Source organism: Plecotus auritus (genome assembly GCF_963455305.1).
Source record: "Plecotus auritus genome assembly, chromosome: 2".
In the NCBI taxonomy this organism is placed as follows: Eukaryota; Metazoa; Chordata; class Mammalia; order Chiroptera; family Vespertilionidae; genus Plecotus; species Plecotus auritus.
The window spans coordinates 17941474-17955871 of NC_137771.1; the positions used below are offsets into that span (position 1 = coordinate 17941474).

Sequence of the window (14398 nt, forward strand, 5' to 3'; positions counted from 1 at the left end):
AATAAAATAAAATGCATTTTCTATTACTATCAAGTTCCCTTAAGAAATAAATATCCTTACTCTTAAACTTTCCACTTACTATGCCTCCCATTCTACCATACCTTTCTTTTATTTTTAATAAACCTTCTGTCTTATCTAACTAAATAACCCTAAATTAATAGAGGAGTACAGATAATGCCAATATTTAAGCAATAAAGAGGATTAAAAGACCAAGATGGCTTTTCCTACCTTTAGTAGAGTTAACTACTTTTTATTTCAAGTTCTAGTAAGTAATTTACTTTAGAGACATAAACCAGGTATGTGTTTTTGTGTATGTGTTATTGTATACATATACTGTTTATTATAATTATTAGCATTTTCAACTCCCTTAAATTCTGGAGGAAAACTATCACTTTATTTACTTTTCCCACCACTTATTAGTGGCAAGGTAGACACAACAGTTTTCAGTCTATGTCTGCACAGCTATTCAGATCTGCAGAATTTTACATTTGGATGTGCCATGACAGCCCCAATCTAGTCAGGCTAATATTTGAGGCAAATGACTTTAAACTAACACAGTTTACTTAGTTTACTTGAATATATGGTCTCTATGTATACCAGTACATTCTACCTAAGTTGAATGCTCATAAAAGCAACTAGTACAGAAATATGTATATGGATAATTGGTATTACCAAAAAAAGTAAAGATATTTTGAAATACTTTTTCTTTTTTTTTTTCTTTTTTTAATATATTTTATTGATTTTTTACAGAGAGGAAGGAAGAGGGATAGATAGTCAGAAACATCGATGAGAGAGAAACATCGATCAGCTGCCTCCTGCACACCTCCCACTGGGGATGTGCCCGCAACCAAGTTACATGCCCCCGACCGGAATCAAACCTGGGACCCCTCAGTCCGCAGGCTGACGCTCTGTCCACTGAGCCAAACCGGTTTTGGCTGAAATACTTTTTCAAATGTTTTCTACTCTAAGTTATAAATATTTTAAAAACTGAGAGTAAGACTATAATCTGCACTTAAAAAAAAAAAAAAAAAAAAGAAAGAAATCTGCTTTGCTGTTCTACACTCTAGGAAAAATGGAGGACACTGTACCAGAGGATCCATATATCTGGAAAGAGGTACACTGACAGAGTAGTTTCTACACAGAAAAAAAAAACATTTTTTTTGTTTTGTTAATTCTCACCCAAGGATATTTTTCCATTGATTTTTAGAGAGTGGAAGAGAGAGGGAAAGACAGAGAGAAACATCAATGTGAGAGAAACACATCGATTGGTTGCCTCCTGCACGAGCCCCGGACCAGGGCCTGGGCCAGGGAGGAGCCTGCAACCAAGGTACGTGCCCTTGACTGGAATTGAACCTGGGACTCTTTGGTCCGTAGGCTGAAGCTCTATCCACTGAGCCAAACCAGCTAGGGCCAAAAAATTTTTTTTAAATAAATGCTATTTCTATTAAAAAATATACAGCACCAAAATTCTTAAAGCTCTCATATATTTTCTGAACAAACCTCTTGTATTCAAGCATAATATCAATAAAGTTCCATGCCCTCATACCTGGTATATTCTAAATGTTCAAACAATTTTTCCTTAGATGAGAGAAAGGAAAAAAGGGAAGAAAGATAATTTTAGAGACTGGGAAATGAAACACATCAGGAAAGATAGTTGGACCACCAAGAGTGTTTAAGTGCCTGTATGAGATGTAATCATGAATGAAAACTGAGACCAGTAAACATAATTTTATGTTTTTCTCTCACAATGTTCAGGTGATTGGAAATTAATATGGAATCGGTAGAAAGATGAGTTTAACCAGGGTTGTGATTTTGCTAGGGAAGTACAACATAGAGGAAAGGGGGAGGAAGTTAAGACTATTCGTAAATGACTGATTAAAATAAGAGATCTTATAATTTAAACAACATAAGAAAGATACTGAAGTCCTCTTTGAGATAAGGGCCAACGGCTGATAGGGAAATATGATAGATCATTTCACTGAACATGTATAATAGGACATATGGATTAGTGTGGCAGTAAAATAAATGATCTGAAATGTAATGTGTGGTAGCAAAAGAGGAGGATTCTGGAAATTAAGATGTTAGAGGTGATGAGGTTACTGGTTCATATGGTTGGCGGACAAACGACAGGAGATAAAAACTATGGAAAACTAAAGCATGAGGTGCATAGAAGCTGCCTCTCTTCTACAAGGGGAGGGAAGCTAATGACTGAGGCATCCCATATCTATTTGGTAATTAATGCCAAATAACTTGCATTTCCCTTACTTCTGCTTATTCTTCCTATTTTGTATTCTGTATACATCTAACTGACCAATGTGTCTCCTCCATATATCATACGCTCTGATAGATAACGAGTTCGGTACATATTGTTGAAAAAATAATGAATGAATAAAATAAATACATTAGCACTTATGTGTTTCAAAAACAAACTTTTGGAGGGTATTTTCATTTTAAACCAAATAATTTCAAAATGTAAAGACTGACTTTAAAAAACAAAAAGAAGGCAGTCAACCTAAGTCATGTCCATCATCAGCATGTGAAAAAAATTGTAAGTAGATCATTAAAAAGAAATTCAACTTTAATATACCTTAAAGTTTGCTCTCCCGATTCCTGCATCTTGGCTTTTTTAACCTGCAAAAATAAATAAACAAAGGAATAATGTAGTGATCTATTTTTGAAATAATCTGGCTATTCAAATGTCAGGCTAACATTAACTAATGAATTTCAGGGTAACTGTCTTGTCTTGCTTAGATTTATTTAATTAACCCTTATATTTTTTAGTTAGAGATGAACTTCTTTGTTTTTCACATGGAGATCTTTTTTTTTCTTTTCTATTTTTAAAATTTATCTTTATTGCTGAAAGTATTACAGATGTCTCCTTCCCCCCCCCCCATTTTTTTTTAAATGAAAAAAGTGTTTATCAGATTCAAGGTAAAATGTAAAAAATTTTGTATCAAGATTTTTACTCAAGATAAAATGTTTACCAGGATGAAATATCTAAACTTGGATACAAACTCGTTGGTTTTAAATTTAAACAGATGCATAATTATATCATTAAACAGTAAATATGAAACTCTTGATATCATCTACTTAAAATTTCTTTAACAAAAATGTCTTTTTCTTTTTTGTAAACCTCATCTGAGGATATTTTTTACATTGATTTCTAGAGAGAGTGGAAGGAAAGAGGGGAGAGAGAGAGAGAGAGAGAAAGAGAGGGAAAGAGAGAAACATTGATGTGAGAGAGACATGGACTGGTTGCCTACTGCACATGCCCCCCAACAGGGCCAGGATCTAACCTACAATCCAGGTACGTGCCCTCGACCGGAATCGAACCTGAGACACGTTGGTGGGTGCAGGCAACACAGGCCAACGTTCTAACCACTGTACTACATGACCCATGACTAACAGAAATGTATTTACTGGTATATTTAAATTACCTACATGCCAAAAATAAAGACAATTTCTTATTAGGTTACTAGTAATTTAAAAAATATTATTTACACCATTCTGATTTTCCCTCCAGATTTTCATCTTTTCTTAATTCCTTCCAAGGTAAAAGCATTTACATTGAAGCAGTTTAGTCCAGAAATGAAAAATAATGTTTAACACTGCTCATGTTCACTACTTTCATATTACAAAAGAATCTGATTTTAGAGCTCTCTGGTTGGAATAACTAGTTATAGTAGAAACATGCTAAGTATGCTTAGCCATACAAATTATGAATACTTAAAAGTATTTCAATATAACAAAAGGCAAAAATTCTGCTAAATAATTTTAAACAAATATAACAGGTGGGAATACAGCTATTTAATATGATTAGATTTAACATTTCAGATACTGTTCACCTTAATTTGGGCAATTATGTCCTCCTGTAAGTCAGGGATAGGAAGGGTGTACTACCCTGGCACCAGAGGCAGTTAAACTAACTCAAAGAATACAGACATATTTCACTGAATTACAAAAGCACGGGTTCAAACAACATAATCCAGAAACTGACAGAATGCAAATAGTACAACTACTTTAGTACTGGTTCCTCAAAAGGTTAAACAGAGTTACCATATAACACCGCAATTCCGCTCCTAGCTATATAACCAAGAGAAAAGAAAACATGTCCGTACAAAAAAAAAAGTGAAAACAATCCCAGAATCCATGAACAGATGAATGGATAAATAAAATAATGATAAATAACCCTAGCTGGTTTGGCTTAGTGGATAGAGCGTTGGCCTGCAGACCCGAAGGGTCCAGGGTTTAATTCCAGTAAAGGGCACGTACCTCGGTTGCAGCTCCTCCCTGGCCTGGGCCCTGGTCTAGGCATGTGCAGGATGCAACCAATTGATGTGTTTCTCTCACATCAATATTTCTCTCTGTCTTTCACTCTCTCTTCCACTCTCTCTGAAAATCAATAGAAAAGTATCCTCAGCGCCGAAACCGGTTTGGCTCAGTGGATAAAGCGTCGGCCTGCGGACTGAAGGGTCCCGGGTTCGATTCCGGTCAAGGGCATGTACCTTGGCTGCGGGCACATCCCCAGTAGGAGGTGTGCAGGAGGCAACTGATCGATGTTTCTCTCTCATTGATGTTTCTAACTCTCTATCTCTCTCCCTTCCTCTCTGTAAAAAATCAATAAAATATATTTAAAAAAAAAAAAAAAAAAGAAAAGTATCCTCAGGTGAGGATTAAAAAAAATAAATAAAATAATGATAAATAAATAAAACAATGAGCATTGAGTTTGATACGTACATTCTAAAATTTTTTCCTATGTGTATAATGCCCTTTCAAAACTTGAGTTCAGAGACCACTCCTGATATCCATAAAGGAGTTAAGTGCTTCCAGTTCGCCAGAAATAGTCTTGGATTATACCTCTTATCCCAAACTGAGTCTGGTTAATGCTCCCTTTCACTCTTTTTTAAAAGAGTTCCAGGTTGGACAATAATATGAGCTGCTTCAAAGTAGTCGAAAAAGATGAAGACTGGAAGAAGACTGAGTCTCGTACATAAATGGTGACTACAGAGAAAACCATTTCTCATTGCAGAGGATTGACTGGCAATAGGGAAAGTGAAAGAAAATCCTGTGGCTAGGATTTATGTTGCCTTGTTAACAATGACCCGAACAAATCTTAAATCTTAAAACAGAGCAAGTAAGAAGTAGATAAACGAGAGAGGACAAGATGAGAGATGATAGGATTAATATATCTCCAACAATAATGCCCATCAGTAACATCTCCTCTATATAGAGATAAACAGTAGGGTTAAAAATCTTAGCTTTATCATCATCAACCTGGTATAGGACTATTCTTTCCATTCAAATTTCCTATCTCCACTACAGCCTGTGAAAACTTATTTTTCTCCTCAAAGTCTGGCATTTACTCTCCTATCCTAATTATTCTTAATAGTCAATAAGTGTTCTGTGTTTTCTTAGATTCCATATTTATTTGATATCCATTAATCATGGAGCCAAAATTGTTTATATCTCCTCTACAATCCAGAGCCCATACTCTGAACCACCTCCTTCATCTAACTCATACACACCAAGTCAGTATTTCCCTGCTCTAAATCAACTCAGGGCCACATGGGTACCAGACACCTAGTGACAGCCCCCTATGCCCCAAACCTCCTGGGATGATTCAAGCTAACAATCCTAAACTGTTTACCCTGCCTTGCCTTGCCTCGCTCACCTTGTCTGGGGAAGCCCCAATAAAGGCTATGGCCTATGCATCCCCCTAGCTCCTTTCTGCCTCCTGATCAAAATTGGTGCTTCCCCCTCACCCTGCCCCACAACCCCCAGGGGTCCTGTGTGACATGCCATGCCTCTAATTTCTAAGGGAACTGTAACATTAAACTTTTCTTTCAAATGGCACTGACCTCTCAGTGTGGTCACTCTGTCACCTTTATAAATTAAACCCAGGCACAAATCAATAGGAAAATGATGCCCCAAGGTAATCACCATTTATAGTCAACAGAAAATTAGTTTTTAAAGTGGTTTAATTTCTTACCTTCCTCTGAAGTAACAATCAGGTTTAATAAGTTATGTTATAGAAATTGAATAAGAACGGCAAGGAAATAAAGCAGAGTAGAAAAGATGAGCTACTAGCAGGTCAATCTCACAATTCTCATTACCTTAAATAGATAAGGAGTAACTAACAATACCTATTTCAACAACTTATATAAGTCTTTTGAAACTATGACTAGACCTTTTACTAAATTAAAAACTCAATGACATCATTTTCGTTGGTACATTTAATGTCTCTAATTCAGTTATTTGTTCTTATACAAATACAGTGTATCCTAGATACACTGCTGAGGATTACTTTTAACCCTACCATTTCCCTGATTATTAATGTCCCACCAGGGAAAGGAATGACATTCCAAATGTTTCAAAAGGTTTTTTTAACAATTGCTTATGACATCCTAATTTTATGTTTACTGTGAGGGGGCTAAAAATATAATAGCAAAGTAATCATCAGTATACATGTCTCGACCTAAAGAAAAATATTAAAAACATATTAAAGAACTTTATTAATTAAATGGAAGCTGGTGTCTATCCGTCTGTAATGTAAAGAATACATCTAGTACATGAAAAACTTATCTTATTACCTGCTTTCAACATTCAAAATTTTCTATGTTAAATTTCATAAAGAAAGGTAAGCATGTACCACTCTATATTCTCTTTTAATATTAAATGCAAGAGGCTCTCTCAGGATAGCAAATTGAATAAGTATTTAACTTCAGAAAATGAAACTCAAGACAAAAGGAAAAGATTCTTTAACATAAAAGTATCTTAAGAGAAGGATTACTGCTCTCCTTTTTTAAATGAGGAGGATCAAAAACAGACAAAAAAACAAAAAACAAACAAAAAGAAGCCATGGCAAGGCAATAAACCCGTATCACTTGCAGACATTTAAAATGATTTTATTTATTTATATTACATATTTAAAAGAAATTAAGAATTCAACCTAGTTTCTAGGATCTTATCTTTTTAAGAATTAGCTAGTGGTCAGATTACACTTTCTTCAACTACTACAACTTCTTAAAAAAAAATTGGGTCAGTTAGGAAAATTTAGGTAAAGATAAAAGTAAATTTTCCATCAGAAGTGGTGTATACTGTTTGGTAAATAGATGTTCTCTTTTATTTTAAAAACTGTAAGAATATCCATTGTTTTTTCTTTTTTTTTTCTGGTCTGTCCCACATCTGATTGAGACCCACAGCACATCCTACTGCCACCTCAACCCACCACGATGGCTAATTGCTCTGCCCTTCCCTGACAGCTACCCGGGCCACAGATCAGACCAAGCAAAAGGGTTCTACAAAAGGAAATATCCATTGATTTTTTTTTTAAATGACATTCCCAAATACAATACTAACTTTGTAATGCTGAATTTTCTAAGCACACTCGTTAGCATTGTTAACAAAATATGCATTTGAGATCACATAAAATTTTTTACTTAGAAGTATTAAGAGGTCTTTCCCTTATTTTTATTTTTAATTTGGAATTTGAATAATATTTAAAACCTCTTAAGATTAGCTTTTCTACAATCAATTTTAAATTGTTAAAGGAAATACTTACTGGTTGCTCTGGTAAGTCTTGTTCTTCTTCCATGAGGACCAATATTTCTTTATTCCACTTATGTGACTGGATCGCAAGTGTCTCTCAGCAGTCTTCACAGTCTGTTTAAAAAAGAGGAGGAATTCAAAGCTTTATGTACTCTTAAGGCATTATCATTCAGGCCATCAGAGAATAATTTTTTTTTTTAATATTTTGCTACCCCAAGCTTTCCACGTGAGTTCTAATCTCAAAATCTCAAACTTGCACATGGCTTTTCAAAACTGACATGCTACACCAAGTCAAGATAGGTATACGCAATGATTTTTATAATATCTTGCAAAAGCCAACACGTGGAACCACTTCTGCTGTATTTAAAACATGGTTACTATAGTGCCTAATGTATTAAACATTTTACAATGTGCTGATAACTAGGACAGTTTTTTTTTAGGATTAGAGTTACATATTTTAATGATAAAAACTAGCCTAGCAAATCAGTAAGTTAGGATAACATCTAACCTGGTCTCATGTGGAACATTTATATAATGTTAACACAGACACACCAAATCACTTTAAATATAACAAATTATAATATAAATTAAATGCATTCACAACCATCTGTATATATAATTAATATAAAGGAAAACGAAATTCTCTGGATCCACTTTAATAATGCAAATAAGTAAAACTTTGAATTTTAGAATTAAGAAAAAATAATCATGTAAATTTTATTTATCTTTTTAATCCTCACCCGAGGATATGTTTTTATTGATTTTAGAGAGGAAGGGAGAAAGAGAGAAACAGGGATGTGAGAGAAAAACATCAACTGGTTGCCTCCCATATGCACCCTGACCGGGGATGGAACCTGTAACCTAGAATTGAATCGGCCACCTTTTTGGTGTACGAGATGACGTTCCAACCAACTGTGACCTAGCCGGGGCTGGGATCCAATTTTAGTCTGAAATAATGAGCTCCACTAAATATACGTCTAGTCAATCATTTAAGGAAAATCTTTATCTCCTTAGATCCTGCTCTTCTTGTCCTGATTTTTAAACTAACAAAGAAAAATAGAACATCCTCTTTTACTTTAAAAACTATAAGGATATCCATTGTTTTTTCTTTCTTCTTGGTTTGATTTTCAAACTAACAAACCCCACATTTACTGGTAAAAACACCTTATTATGCCCTTCTGGCAAGAGAGACAGATAGACATTAGAAAACTTAAATACATTATAAAAAAGAAAAACTCCATTACAATTTAACTAAAATGAAACTAGCACTGCTCCGAAACAGATGTGATTGCTTATGCTTTTAATTAAGGTCAAACCTCTTTTCACTTCTAGCAACCACTGTAACCAACTTAATATATAAAGAAAGCTAAAACAAGTATAGAATCTTACTGCAGAAGTAATGAAAATATATAAATAACATGAAAAGGGAAATGAAGAACTTCAGTTATGCCAATATGCCAGCATTCCACTTCTATTGCTCTATACAAAACACTTTCAGAGGCACACTCCGGAATGGGAAAAGGAGAGAAAACACGTGTAAGCTAGACAGATGAAAAAAATGTCTAACTCTGACACAGCTTTTACTCCCTACCCTGATCTAGAATGTCAAAAGAAAAAAAAAAGTTTAAAGGTCAGAAGCAGAGGATGCTCAATGCACTCACGTGTAGCTCATACACAAAGCCTCAAAAGCTTAGTTCTCATACTTCCTGACGTAGGTAACTACTGCTGCAGAATTACGGTGCACAGTAACTAAAGCTCACAGGTGCTATCTTCCCTGCACTTGTTTTGCTCTGTCCAGAACAGCATAATCAATGTGACGTGAAAATGACTCATAATTATGAAAGATGAAACATTTTTATGTTTCGCCAACTTATATCTTAGTTTTAAATTAAAATGTCTTTATGGGATTTTAATATTGCTTAAATGAACATAATGTACATCTATGAATTGATCCCTTAAGAGCAAAATAGGACCAAATCATTAGGAAAATGTAATGCCTTTAATACCTCATTTGTTGAATTTTTGTGTGACCAGCTCTCACCTTAAAAGAAAGTGATAGTATTCCATGTTTTACTTAACTGTAATAACTGCAATCTCTAGTTAGTAGATTCTCGGCAAGAGAAAGGGAGAGGATATTCATTCTCATAGGGGAAATGTTTTAAAACCTACCTCTGGGTAAGAAGGTAAGGAAAATTGTTTTCTTTTATTTTAAAAAGGATACCAAAAAGCATTTACTTTAATTTTGTTTTTAAACACAAAAACTAATTTATTTAAAAAATATGAACAACATTAAAGAACATAGATTTTTACTGATCAAAATGGGTTATGGGTTTTATATGGCAAGAAATATAACTCTTAGTAGTGGGGAAATAAATTTTCAAGCCATACAAAACTAAATGTTAAAATCTTGAATTTTGCTTTCTAGATATATGCTAATATTACTGATTTTATAATGAAAATGGGCTAATTTTTTTTTCTTGAGATAAACTCTACAGTAAATTGTAAGAAAACCTTCTTTAAGGGAACAATTGGAAGATATTCCTTTCTACCTCTCCAATTTCTTCTATGAAAAGAAGGATCCTTTGTTGTTTCCATCCCTAAAAATTACCTTTCACATAATTCCATCACAACATGCATCTAAAATATTACTTTCCATCAATACAGTATTCTTCCTTTCTTCCAAAAATTTATAATTTAAAAGACCTGAAACATAAAAACATACTAAATACAAGAATTCAAGTATTTACCACATTCCTAGCATTAACCAATGTGCTAAAACTTTTCATGTTAACATCTCACACCATTTTCTACAGTGGCACATGCTTACAATCAAAAGCTGAGTTTACTAGCAACCAGATGAAAGTTGTTATATAACACAGACACAGTGATCCAGTATTTGACAATAACAAAAAGTACGGAATTACAATACAAATTTTAGTATTCTCATTTCCATGTAGTAGTTATAGAGTTTAATATGATGGCTTGACATAGAAGGGGAAAGTGGATTCTTAATGTAATGTAAATTAATATAATTACAACTTAGCCAAACAGCCGATGAAATTACAAAACACGCTCTGAATTCATTTTTTGTTTTGAGCACCTTTATAAGCCATTTGGATAGTAATATCTTTTCATAATTTTCTAGTTTCAATTTTTAGAACTGTTTCTACATACAATTATTTTAATACTTTTTTGGGAGTTTGTTAGTATCTATATGCCTTCATCGTTAAAAATCTGGAAAAATCTGCAATTGAGAACAGAAATAGTATTTCCCTACCTGCCAATGCTGACATGAAAAAAATAAGAACTTTGGTTTGATTCAAAAAGGTCACATAATTTTAAATATTGTGACTTCTCATGCTCATAAATAAAAGCAGGATCATTTTGTAATATGACAGCCATAATTTTTAATCCTTAGAAATTAGAAGGGAAATAATTAGTAACAAATATTTTATTTCAAAATTCTAATAAGATTCTAACCACATAATTTCTGCTTTGTACCAAGTTCACCATAAAAATATTAAAGTATTTAGCTAAAATTACCCTTTAGTTGTAAATGGCCACAGGCAAGAACTTGGGTTACTTCAATGTGTTATTATAGCTCTTAAACAGAGAAAGGGAAATTTAAAATTAGGTATATAAATATTTTAAAGCACAGTATAATGGTCAATTTTTTTTTTTTCAGTGAAAACACAGTATATATCAATTTTAATTGTAACACCAAGAGAAGTGTCTAAATAGAGCAAAACAGTCTGATTATACACCCTAGCAGGGAAACTTGCATGCGGCTAAGTGTGCACCGAGATTTTCAAGAGTTAACTGAATAGCTTTGATACAGTTTTAAATAGAACAGGTAGCTCATAAATTTGATTATATCTACACTGTATTTTAGAAGTCTATTTACTACCCCTTCCAAAACCTTATATATATTTTCAGAGTACACCAAAGGCTACAGAAGTTTCCCTGGAAAAAATCAATAGTATCCCTCCCAAAATTAAATATATCTCAGCAATAATAATTATAAATAGTAGCCTTAAGAAGTATTAAAAACGTGGTCTATAACCACTTAAGATTTTTATTAATATGTGGATTGCTTCAGAATTTATAAGAAATAATTAGCAGCCCTAACTGGTCTGGCTCAATGGACAGAACCTGCGGACTGAAGGGTCCCAGGTTTGATTCCGGGCAAGGGCATGTACCTTGGTTGCGGGCACATCCCCCAGTAGGGGGTGTGCAGGAGGCAGCTGATCGATGTTTCTCTCTCATTGATGTTTCTAACTTTCTATCCCTCTCCCTTCCTCTCTGTAAAAAAATCAATAAATACATTTTAAAAATGTACTCTCAGCAAATTTCAAGTATAAATACCATTTAAAAAAAAAGAAATAATTAGCAAATGTTTACCATGATACCCTCAAATATAAGTATGTGTAGGCCTTGAAGAATGAAAACAAAAAGCAAAATACCCTCTTCAAATGGCTTTAAGATGATTACTTCAAGTATTGTTATTCAATAATAACGGATCTATTCTAAAGGGGATCTATGAGCATCATCCTTATTCTATGGACATGGCAACTGGGATTCAGAGATTTAAACAATTTGCCTGAGAATAACAGCAATCATGTTTCAGGTTTAAGTAGAAATATATCCAGTAAAGGGACTAGAGCAAGTGGTTCTCAACCTTTCTAATGCCACGACCCTTTAATACAGTTCCTCATGTTGTGGCTCTACAGCAGCAGTTCTCAACCTGTGGGTCGCGACTAAGACCATCGGAAAACACAGATGCTTACATTACGATTCATTAACAGTAGCAAAATTACAGTTATGAAGTAGTAACTAAAATAATTCTATGGTTGGGGGTCACCACAACATGAGGAACTGTATTAAAGGGTTGCAGTATTAGAAAGGTTGAGAACCACTGGACTAGAGGATAGTGGTGATAGCTGACATTATGAATGTACTTAATGCCACTGAATAGTACACTTTAAATGGTTAAAATAGTTTTTGTTAAGCATATTTTTTTTAAAAAATCAAAGCAAAACATGAGACTAGAAATAACAAAATAATGATCAAATCTAAAAAGTTCTTACAAGTGGAGAAAAATCTATTTTAAAAAAATGTCATAAAAACTGAGTATCAATGTGGAGAAAAACATATCCACATCATACACTATGATTAATTCTAAATATATGAAGAACAAGTAGTATTTAAAAAATGGAGAAAAATAGAATAGCATACTTATCTCATCTGTAGAAAGAGATAAATTTTTAAGCAATAGAAGCATAAGCAATTAATCAACAAATCCGATGATGTAAGATATACTTGCACGCAATGAAAAAATAATAAACCTAAAATTAAAAGAGTAAATAAATGTAAGCAACACCTGCAATAATCACAATAGATAAAGCTTAATGTCTACAATATAAATCCAAACAATTCAACACTTACTGATCATCTATTATGTGGCAACAATGACTAACATATATATCCATCAAAAGATACAAATAGTTTTTAAGATCAAATCAGCACTTGGGGAAAAAGATTCTCCCTACTAAATAAATTCTAATATTTTTAAGATACCACTTCATACCTATTCAACTACCAAAAATAAATCTAAACAAGAAAACCTAGAGTTATCTGGACTCCAAGAAGATAAGAAATATTCAGGCACAGCTTTAAAATCAGACTGTTCTCCAGTTAGAGTATAAAAGAGGTCATAAAATTGCCCATGATCTGAATAATTTTTCCTGTTCTTTTTCCCCTAAAATTAAATACAGTAAGAATCTAACTCTATTTTAAAAAGAGAAAGCTTGTTTTCACAGAAATGAAAAATTAGAAACAACTAACACATGGAGAATGGTTTACTTATGCTGTAATTATACAATTGAACATTCTATATTAAGATGAAAACTATAACCTATTTCAATACAAGCTCATTTAAAATGTAAAAAAAAACTAAGATTTTACAATAATTATAGAATAATGGCTGAAGTATAATTTGGTAAGAATCAAAAGTACAGACAAAGAAATACAATGCTGGATACTTACGGGGTGTGTAGTAAAATGTTTAGGTACATCACTTTTTAAATGCTTCTATAAAAATGTTCAAGTATGCTTTCACTGCTGATAGCGCTCGCAAACATGGTGAACGTTCCTAAAACCCGCCAAACTTTCTGTAAGAAGTGTGGCAAGCATCAACCCCACAAAGTAACACAGTACAAGAAGGGCAAGGATTCTCCATATGCGCAGGAAAAGCAGTGTTATGACAGGAAGCAAAGTGGGTAGAATAAGCCTATTTTCCGAAAAAAGGCTAAAACTACAAAGAAGATTGTGCTGAGGCTTGAATGCATTGAGCCTAACTGCAGATCTAAGAGAATGCTGGCTATTAAGAGATGTAAGCATTTTGAACTGGGAGGAGATAAGAAGAGAAAGGGTCAAGTGATCCAGTTCTTAAGCATCATATTTTGTTTTATTATATGACAATAAAATCTTGATACGTTCACTTAAAAAAAAGTTCAAGTATTAAGCTAAAATTAGACACAAATTCTACATTCTGGCTCATCCATTTTCCTCAGGAAAAAACTTCAACTTTGAGGGAAAAGCAATTTAAATAGCAATGATCCTCCCTTACCCCCCAATCTTAAAAGAAGTCCATGACACTACAAAAAGACTCATTTGATTTTCTTGCTCTGTCATCTCTTTCATAAGAAGTCAAGTTAGACACTGCACACAAAACCAGGGTTGCTTCATTTTATGGTTCTGAGTAAAAGCTTTCAACTTCCAAAAGTTAAAATAATTTGGTATCAGAAGACATTTCGCATTTGATTTTACTCTTCTGGACTCTGTGAATGGA

The 14398-nt window shown here is 33.5% G+C and overlaps 1 protein-coding gene and 1 pseudogene across 3 annotated transcripts in view; one reads left to right on the plus strand and one right to left on the minus strand.

Moving 5' to 3' along the window:
• Positions 1-14398, minus strand: part of EYA3 (EYA transcriptional coactivator and phosphatase 3) — a 102382-nt gene that overhangs the window by 58737 nt on the left and 29247 nt on the right. For both annotated transcript variants that reach the window (XM_080657843.1, XM_080657842.1), the window contains exons 2-3: positions 7562-7662; positions 2588-2631 (exon numbers count right to left, since the gene is read on the minus strand). In XM_080657843.1, coding sequence (XP_080513969.1) covers positions 2588-2631; positions 7562-7594 — 77 coding nt within the window. In that variant the 5' untranslated portion in view covers positions 7595-7662. The remainder of the gene's footprint in view (positions 1-2587; positions 2632-7561; positions 7663-14398) is intronic.
• On the plus strand, positions 13687-14025 carry LOC308242689 (large ribosomal subunit protein eL42-like; annotated as a pseudogene). The gene has a single exon. The product of its transcript is annotated as a large ribosomal subunit protein eL42-like (transcript).